Source organism: Paroedura picta, chromosome 1 (genome assembly GCF_049243985.1).
Source record: "Paroedura picta isolate Pp20150507F chromosome 1, Ppicta_v3.0, whole genome shotgun sequence".
In the NCBI taxonomy this organism is placed as follows: Eukaryota; Metazoa; Chordata; class Lepidosauria; order Squamata; family Gekkonidae; genus Paroedura; species Paroedura picta.
Window position 1 is genome coordinate 18,851,438 of NC_135369.1, and position 9,570 is coordinate 18,861,007.

General features: G+C 47.1%; 1 protein-coding gene across 3 annotated transcripts; it reads left to right on the forward strand.

Annotated features, from left to right (window-relative positions):
- Positions 1 to 1,991: 1,991 nt before the first annotated feature.
- TTC9C (tetratricopeptide repeat domain 9C) lies at positions 1,992 to 8,631 on the forward strand. Of its 3 annotated transcripts, none has more exons than XM_077324752.1 (4): positions 1,992 to 2,113; positions 3,888 to 4,143; positions 6,414 to 6,596; positions 8,231 to 8,631. In XM_077324752.1, exons 3-4 carry the CDS (start codon positions 6,428 to 6,430, stop codon positions 8,323 to 8,325), a joined length of 264 nt encoding a protein of 87 aa, XP_077180867.1. In that variant the 5' UTR covers positions 1,992 to 2,113; positions 3,888 to 4,143; positions 6,414 to 6,427; the 3' UTR covers positions 8,326 to 8,631. The 3 variants fall into 3 exon arrangements, with proteins under 3 accessions (XP_077180867.1, XP_077180876.1, XP_077180856.1); XM_077324761.1 differs by having other exon boundaries at positions 3,888 to 4,016; XM_077324741.1 differs by having other exon boundaries at positions 1,997 to 2,106.
- Positions 8,632 to 9,570: the final 939 nt, after the last annotated feature.

The following is a 9,570-nucleotide window of genomic DNA, read 5'->3' on the forward strand; positions in this document are numbered from 1 at the left end:
TATTGAACAGTGATGGTCACTCACTCAGCATCAAACATGCCCACCCCAGCCACACCCCAGAAGGAAGCACAGTCAGGCATCTCAACTTGACACTATGAAAGCTGTCAATTAAGCAAAAACCTATGCCCTGGATACATAAAGGGTTGCCCTACAGTTACTTTTCCAGCAAAATGGGAACAAATTATAATGTTGTAAAGGACCAGCTGGTAAAAGGAATGGTGTGGTGAGGTGCTCTATCTCAGTGGTCCCCAACCTTTTTATCACTGGGGACCGGTCAACACTTGACAATTTTACTGAGGCCCAGGGGTGGGGTAGTCTTTTGCCAAGGGACGTTGCTGCCTAAGCCCCTGCTCTGCTTGCTTTCGCGCCAGTGCCCCTGACTTCCCACTGCTCACTGGTGGGCGCTGCCAGCAGCAGCTGCGCAGTGCCACGCCAAGAGGGAGCCCCAGCCATGGCAGCTGCTGGAGAGCACCAAAGGGGAGCCAGCAGCAGAGTGGCAGGGCAGCCCTCAAGGCAGCAGCCGGGGAGAAGGACGAGGAGGAACCACGGCCCGGTACCAACTCATCCACGGAAAGGAGGAACAGAGAATCAAACCCAGTCCAGGGGCATCTTTAAGACCAACAACATTTTATTCTAGGTATATGACCTTTCAGGTGCACGTACAGTTCCTTGGTATAATGTCATTTAGTGCATGGTCACAATCTCTTCTCTAGGCAGATCTTTATGCAAAAAAATAAAAACAGGGGCCAAAGAGTCATGAGAGATGGGATGCATAGGATCTAGAATTGGGAGGGCAAATTCAAACCTAAGAATAATTTTGCTAACAGCCGTAAACACTTCTAATTGGTGGGGAATCTCAGGTGTTGTTAAACTGGAAGATGTGTAATTGGAATATTTTCACTGTGATCCTCAACAGAGTCTCATAATGGATCATAATAATATAAATAGTATGAAATAAAATAAAATAATGTTGAGACAATTGATTTTGATGGGTTTAGGAGGATATAACTCTGTTCAGAATTGTACCACTGGTATCACACAGTGAAGCTATGCAAAGACCTTTGAAACACCTTTCCCTTTGAGGTTTTCTTGGCACTTTTAGGAACCAGGCTAAAATATTTATTCTCGCCTAGGCTGGTAAGTAAGGTTTTAAAATCGCTTTTAGCTAGTTTATAGTGGATTCTGGTCCAAGATGTGTTTTATTTTTATCTTTTAGGACGCTCATTTGTTATTCACAATTGCTGGTTTGTTTTATGCCAATAAAGGTACTCTGAATCTGAATTGCTGGTTTGCATTTTCGTATTAATAATTTGTTTATCTGTCTATCTAATTTGTCTGTCTATCTAATTTCTATAAGGCCCTTCCATGAGGCTCATGTTCATAGACTCCAAATGGATAAAACAGTGCAAGCAGGCAACACCAAGATAACAAATATTGTTCATTTTAGGGTCTAGGACATTTCTCAGCTGTCTCAGGCAGGCCTTTGAATGGACAGTGTACAACCTCCCAAAATTGTAAGCCACTTCGAGACTCTTTATTCTTCTAAACAAAGACCAACGCAGTAGCAGTCGGCCAGGTTGAATAATGAAACTTAAACGGCATACGAGTTAATGACCAAAAAAGAATAATGCAATATGAAAATTATTCTGAAGACGAAATATGTTTTAAATCAGCAGTTCCCCATATCCTAAATCTTCAAAGGGGGGAGGGGGAGAGAGAGAGAACAACAGGAAGTGACCAAACTTTGAGTCCGGACGCAACCTTAAGACCAGCAAATCTAACCCTGGGTATAAGCTTTCGCGTGGAGGCACAATGAAAAAGAGAAGGGGGGGGGGGCGAATTGCACCAAGAGTGACGGAGCCAAGGAAAAGACTTTCGCTTTGCATCCACTTCTGCCTCCCTCCCGTCCTCGGAACCAGAAGGCTGGCGCTGCGATCACGTGTGTCCGGGGCTCCTTGCTGGCTGCCTCCGCGGCTGGCGTTTCCCTTTCCTTCCAGGTCAGGGCAGGGGTGTGGCAGCCGCGGCCGGGGAGGGGAGGGGGGAAAGGGCGATGGGATTCCGAAGCAGCCGCCGCCGCCTCGCCTGACCCCGATGGCTGCCGCAAAGGTACCAGGTTTGTGCGATCTGCTGGGGAGCGTCTGCTTCGGAGGAGCTCCGGTGTGGCGCGCGCTCGGTTTCCTCCTGCAAATGCTGCTTTTATGGACCCAGGCAGATCGTGAGGAGGTGGAGGCAGGGAGGAAAGTGCCTGTGTTTCTCTCTGGTGGCCCTTCCTTGCATACCCAGGGAGTTTTTGGTGGAGGGATCACTTGGGCAGGAAATTGGGGTCACTGTGGATGGGCAGTTAGTTGTGAGTGGCCCGCATTGTGCAGGGGGTTGGGCTAGATGAGCCTGGAGGTCCCTTCCAACTCTTAAATCAGCTCTGGTTGATTGGACCCCGGTCCTCCCACATCACTGGAGAGGGCACCGTGGTCGCAAGCGTCACTCACCTCTGGATTTTCAAAGCTGCAATTCCAAATTGCAGAGGGTGACAGTGGAGCAAGAGGTCCAGAGTTCGGAAGGTTCCCACCAGCTCCTGTGCTGGATTCAGAGCTTTGCTCTGCCTCACCCAGCTTTTCTTCCTGATGGATGCCCACCCTGATTCTTCCCTAGAATCCTTAGCCAGATGCCCGGAAGCAGTGACGAAGTGGCTCAAGCAGTTTTCTGAAGCTCAACCCTTCAAAGACGGAGGTCCTGTGGGTGGGTAGGAAGGACCAAGCGGGGAAGCAAGCTGACCCAACCTGGATGGAGTGCAGCTGTCAGTAGCTCACTCTGCCAGAAACTTGGGTGTGATCCTTGATGCCTCCCTCTCTATGGAGGCACAGGTCATAAAAATAGCACAGCAGGCCTTTACCACCTACGCCAAGCCAAGCTACCAGCACCCTATTTGGCCTCAGAACACCTAGCCACAGTGATCCATGTGACAATCACCTCTAGACTTCTGTAACTCGCTGTACACAGGCCTTCCCTTTACCTTGATCTGGAAACTGCAACTGGTCTAAAATGCTGTGGCCGGGATCCTCACAAATACACCATGGAGATCTCACATCCAGCCTGCACTTTAACAACTCCACTGGCTCCCAGTGGAATTCCGGATCAGGCTTTCTTGGGCTTTATTTGGCTGAAACTTATCCCTAAGATAGTGTATTTTTGAGTACCTTCACTTAGCCCTGGAAAATGCGATGGATAAAGCTTTGGCATTTGAACATGTTCAGAGCTGATCTGCTGGGAGGGCAGTATATAAACTGATCAAATATATAAAATAAATAAGAGTGCCCTCCTCTGAACACCTAGAAACCATAACTAACCATCACATACTTGGAATTAGAAACAGATTTTCTGGGCCATAGAACGTAGCTTCTGTTAAGTCTGTGTGCTCTCTTTCTCCTCTCTTTTTAAAAGTTTAACAGGGATAATTTTATTTATTTATTTATTTTTACTATTTAGGCTAATGCTGCACTGAGTTGGACTAGATCAGGGGTAGTCAACCTGTGGTCCTCCAGATGTTCATGGACTACAATTCCCATGATATGGGAATTCCCATATGGGAATTGTAGTCCCTAAACAGGACAGGAAGGCCTGGAGGATCATTGTCCATGGGGTCGCGATGGGTCGGACACGACTTTGCACGTAACAACAACAGTCCCTGAACATCTGGAGGACCACAGGTTGACTACCACTGGACTAGATAATCTGTATGGTCCCTTCCAACTCTGTGATTCTATGATATTCCAGTGGTCAACAGCCTGTACTGTGATGGATAATGCTAAAATATTTGGGCCCTGTTGGCATCTTTCTGAAAAGGAAAGCTCTCCTTTGCAAGCTAAGAATGTGCTTTATTTTCTTTCTAGGCCTCTTCCGAGGACACATTGGAGCTGCGGCTCCAGCAGGCCCAGCGCTTCAAGGAGGAAGGGAATCAGAATTACAAAGAGGGGCGTTTCCGTGACGCCGTGAGCCGTTACCACTGGGCACTCCTGCAGGTGAAAGGGCTGGATCCCAGTGTGCCTTCTCCTCTGCAGGAATTAGGCGGGGAAAGGCCTCATGTAACCCGTGAACAGGAACAAGCTCTCCACAGCACCCAAAGCGACTGCTACAATAATCTTGCTGGTAACGCTACAGAAGATCCCCGGGCTCTAGCTCTGTGCCTGAGATACCAAATTCTGAATATTCTCTTTCAGGAATGTGCAGTTAGTTTGGCTGATGATGTGAATAGCTCTGAACATGTATAAAGTACCAGTCTTTTACCCCTAAGGGCCATCTGTGGCCTACTGGGAGCACATGAGAAAGGATTAGAAAAATGTACAGAATGTGGATAAAGTGGAAAATTTCCGTCCTATCCCGTAAAATGAGAATATTGGGCTATGTAGGTCTACCAAGGAGAGTTGATTACTATATCCTGCTTTTCACTGCCCAAAGGAGTCTCAAAGTCCCTTCCTCTCCCTACAACAGGCACCCTGTGAGGTAGGTGGGGCTGAGAGAGCCCTGAGAGAACTGACTGGTCCAAGGTCACCCAGATGGAAGAGGAATGGGGAATCAAATCCAGTCCGACAGTCTTAGAGATTAGAGTCCGACAGTCTTAACCACTACACCACACTGGCTCTCAAGCCAGGCAGTAGGGAAGATGAGTAGAGATCTAAAATTCTAGGCCAGGGGTCGTCAAACTGCGGCCCTCCAGATGTCCATGGACTACAATTCCCAGAAGCCCCCTGCCAGCATTCGTTGGCAGGGGCTCCTGGGAATTGTAGTCCATGGACATCTGGAGGGCTGCAGTTTGACTACCCCTGTTCTAGGCAAAATGCTATTGGGGGACAGGAAGAGTGTTCTTGTTCTAGTCAGAGGCTTTCTGTGGGGTGAACTGCATATCTGTACGGCTCAGAGGAAATCTTAGTCCAGGCGCCCACAATGCCAGGTTTGGGGTTACCCAGTTAAACTGACTGGCAGTAGACTTGCCAAAGGAAAGCCCTTTTTATAATGTGAAGGCACACCAATTTAATAAGGTTAAAAAAAAACATTTTAAATATTCCCTGTAAGTGCTGCTATATACTGAATTTACACAATTCTTAGAAAATATAAGAAGTTTTTGTTTTTAACAGGGGTTTTCAGTAAGTATATCAGGTCATTCCAAAAGATAATTTTATGTCAGTAGTGGGGATGGAGGTCTGTTTGTATATAGAGTATTTGCTGGCGTATAAGACTACTTTTCCCCCCTGAAAAACATGCCTCCAAGTGGGGGGGTCGTCCTATACGCCGGGTGCACTTCAGTTGGGATAGACATAGTTGCTTGTAGTACTGTAATGTAATGTAATAAGCTCTATATTTTGAGTGGAAATGTTGGGGGATCGTCTTATACGCCCAGTCGTCTTATATGCCGGCAAATATGGTAGTTCTTGGGCCGTAATGACTGCCTGATTTCCTTGAATGTCAACGGAGTGATTGATAGAGTTTTGGGTTCAGTCTTAGTTGTATATAATTCACAGCTTTTCCTGGTGAAGGAAGGGTTTTTTCTTTTTAAAATACTCCAGGAGGATTTTTGTTTGTTTCTGAAAATCATATGTAACCCATTGCAGTATCATTATCATTACTTAAATTATAATTGTACAAAACAATATTTAGTTTGAAAATCAGGTGGTGTACATTTTTCTGGTCAAGGAAGTTTCTATACCACCTTGTCTTTTAGGCTTTGTTGAGGAGATTGTATTAAAGTCATATTATCTATAATCAATGTTTTTTTTATCCTTTGTCTCAGTCTTTTGGTTACTCGATTATTTGTTTGGGGTTGAGTGTCTTTCTGTGTTTTTGGTTTCAGTCAAATCTCTACTCTGCCATGAGGGGTCCTGCCTGGTCCATCATTCTCTGTCAGCCTAACCTAACTCACTGCGTTCCTTTGAGGAGAAAGCACAGCTCCTTGGAGGAAGGGTAGTGTGAAAATATGCTTGCAAGAGAATTCAGGATTCAGATCTGGGATTAAACTGTGACTTATACCCATGTTTAATGATGAAACTGTCACAATTCTTGGCAACTATCTAGTTGCCAAACTGTGGCTCTCCAGCTATCTATAGACTATAATTCCCATGTGCTGGTGGGGGCTCATGGGAATTGTAGTCCATCAGGAAAGCCACAGTTTGTCATTCCCTTCCCTGATCTGGTGGCTTAGATGGCTTTAAAGGGGAGGGAGACAAATCCATAGAGGGGTCTTTCATTGGCTAAAGAGGACATCTGTGTTCAGTGCAGTCTATCTCTGAATATCAGTGGTGAAGGGATAAAAAGCAAGGGAGGACTGGTGCCCCCTCCTCTCTGAAGCATCTGGATGAAAATAAGGTGCCAAAGTACTTGGCAGTCCCAGACTGATATGTGGAATTCTTTTGTTCTGTATATAGCTTGCCTCCTCCACATGGAACCTGTGAACTATGAGCGGGTGAAAGACTACAGCCTAAAAGTCCTAGAAAGGCATCCAGAGAACACAAAGGCCCTGTATCGTGCTGGAGTGGCTTTCTACCACTTGCGGGATTATGACAAAGCACGCCAGTATCTCCTGGAAGCTACCAACAAGCAGCCCAAAGGTAAGGGAGGTTTCAGGATCAACCGTGAGATGCCATTACGTTTGAGACAGCCATGATGTGGTTTTAAAATTGTGGTTATATTTAATAGGTGATGGTGTAGTGGTTAGGGCCACGGACTTCTAATCTGGTGAGCCAGGTTTGATTCCCTGCTCCTCTTCCACATGCAACCAGCTGGATGACCTTGGGCTGGCCACAGCACTGATAAAGCTGTTCTGACCAAGCAGTGATATCAGGGCTCTCTCAGCCTCACCTCCCTCACAGGTTGTCTGCTGTGGGGACAGGAAGGGAAGGAGACTGTAAGCCACTTTGAGACTCCTTCGGGTAGAGCAAAGTGGCATATAAGGACCAACTCTTCTTCCTCTTCAGTAACATCAGGGCTCTCTCAGCCTCCCCTACCTATCAGGGTGTCTGCTGTGGGGAGAAGAAAGTGAAGGCAAATATCAGTCGCTTTGAGACTTCTTGCAGAGAAAAGCAGGGTATAAAAACCAACTCTTCTTCCTGCTCTGGATTAATTCTCCCACAAGAACTAATTCTCAATGGCCTGTTCTTTAAAAATTGTTAATATGAATGGACAAGCTGGGGACCTGAGGAATTTGTGGTTGAGAGGAAGATCCCCTAATGGTCCTTTCTGCCTCCTACTTCCTCCTACTATTTCTACCCGCCCCCTTGCTGCTGCCTTTCTGTCCCTCACCTCACTGCTGTCATTGCCACTTCGTCCCTGGCCATGATTGCTTGCTCACCTGCCTCCACCACCACCATCTCTCTAATCTCCTGTTGCATTGTTGCTGGCTCCCAACCATCCTCTCCCTTCCCCACTGTCTCATTCACTGGTCTGCTCACCTGTGCCACTGCCGGCTCCTCTCTTCTGCACTGCTGCTTCTATTGCTATTGCCTGCCTGGTTTGGCCAGGTCTATCCATTTTTCTCCATGATCCATGGAGGAGAGATCCACCAGTGGCTACTAAAGCTCTACTCCATATACAGAGTCAGTAACCCTTGGGATACCAGTGCTAGAGAGCACTATCGGGAGAGGGCCTTGGACTCGATTCTGTTTCACCTTCCAGGTCAACTAGTTGACTGCTGTGTGAAACAGGATGCTGGACTAATGGTCCTCCTGTCCAGTACTGGTCATCTCTTAGGCTGCTACCTCAGTTGTTAGATGGGGATGCTCCATTCATTCCTTGGTCTTCTCACATCCCCAGCTGCCACTAAACTTCTTATCAGATGGTTAAGCAGCCCTCAGAATTGCAGTTGATGTGTTCTCCCTCACTAGTGGCGATTTGAACGCTTTTTAGAAGTCACATTGTTCCCCCCCCCCCCCCGCAAATCTGGTTTCCCCCCCAAAATTTATAAAAAGATCTTTTATCTGTATATGGCCCTAATCTGTAGATTTAGTGATCCAAATCTGGAGCTGTGTATTGCATGACTTTTTTCCATACAGGTATCACCTTTTAGCCATTTGCAGAGGAAACTGAGCAGGTGTGGTCACATGGCAATTTACGGGCTTGAGCCACCTAACAACTTTATCACGGCCACCAGCCCCTGTCCAAAATGTTTGAACAAAACATATTCTCCACTTTAATAGTCTTCATTCTTTTCTTTGCTTTTTTTCTCTCTCTCTCTCTGCCATGAAAGATGCCAACGTGAAGCGCTACTTGCAGTTGACAGAGTCCCAGCTGAGCAGCTACCACCAAAAGGAGAAGCAGCTTTATATGGGGATGTTTGGATAAAGGCAGCAATTCCTGCCTATGTGTCCCTGGACATGGAGTGGACCCGGAACCCACTTTTCTCATGGGCTGTACCTGGTCGTTGGCTCTGAAGGTTTCAGATATGTCACACCTTGATGTACTTAATAGCCAGCTTAGACTCTGAGGATGTGAAGAGAGGGGGGCTGGAATAACTTTCTTCGCTGTCACCGTTTTGGGATGGATGATGCAGCCTCATCATGATTCCCTCCCTCCACCGGAGCTGAAGCAGGAACCATGATGGGCAGGGTCTGATGGTTCCTTTGTTGGTTCATAAATTGTTTTTGAGAATTCCCTTTTATCGATGTGTCTTATTCTTTTTGATTAAAAAATAAAGGGCCTGGGGCTTTGAAGACCACTAAAGTCAGGTCCCTTCATATCCTGATTTTGGGTTCTTGTCCTAGTGGGAAAGTTTTTTCCCTTTTTTCTTTCTAGTGGGAAATCGTTAGATATGGTCTTAGTTTTTGCTTTTTAGCTGCCCCCTCCCCACAATTTGGCTCTGGTGGGTTAATCTAGGATGCTTCATATCTTTGTGCTCCTGTTGCCATAGTGACCATGGCTAGGCCGCTCCCGTAGCTTGTCACCCGTGGTAACAGAGCGTCCGCTAGATGTGACCTCTTTGGCAACATAGCTGGGCAGCAGACACTTTGGAGCATGCATGTTCTACTGCACATTAAGTGCTGCCAAATCACTCCCAGCTTACGACAACCCCATGAATTGGTGAACTCCCAAATGACCTCATTGATTCAGCATAGGGCTTTCATAGTAAGAGATCATCAGAAGTGGTCCAGCCTTGCTGCCTTCTGCACAGTAGCAATCAGGGTTAGCTGAAGTGGCATTGATCTCGTCTGTGACAGATCCTCCACTGGTGTTACCTTCCACTAGGAGGTGAAAAAGAGTTGGGTTTTTATACCCCACTTTCACCACCCAATGGAGGCTCAAAGCAGCTTACAATCGCCTTCCCTTCCCGTCCCCACAACAGATCCCCTGCGAGGCAGGTGGGACGGGGAGAGCTCTGAGAGAAACTGCTATGTGAGAATAGCTCTAACAGGACTGTGACTAGCCCAAGGTCACCTAGCTGGCTGCATGTGGAAGAGCAGGGAATGAAACCCGGCTCTCCAGTTTAGAGGCTGCTGCTCTTAACCACCACACCAGGTTGGCTCTCCAGTACTGCCATCCAACAGCTGCCCTTCAAGGAGTCCTCCCCCCCCCCCCCCCGTCATCATTGGA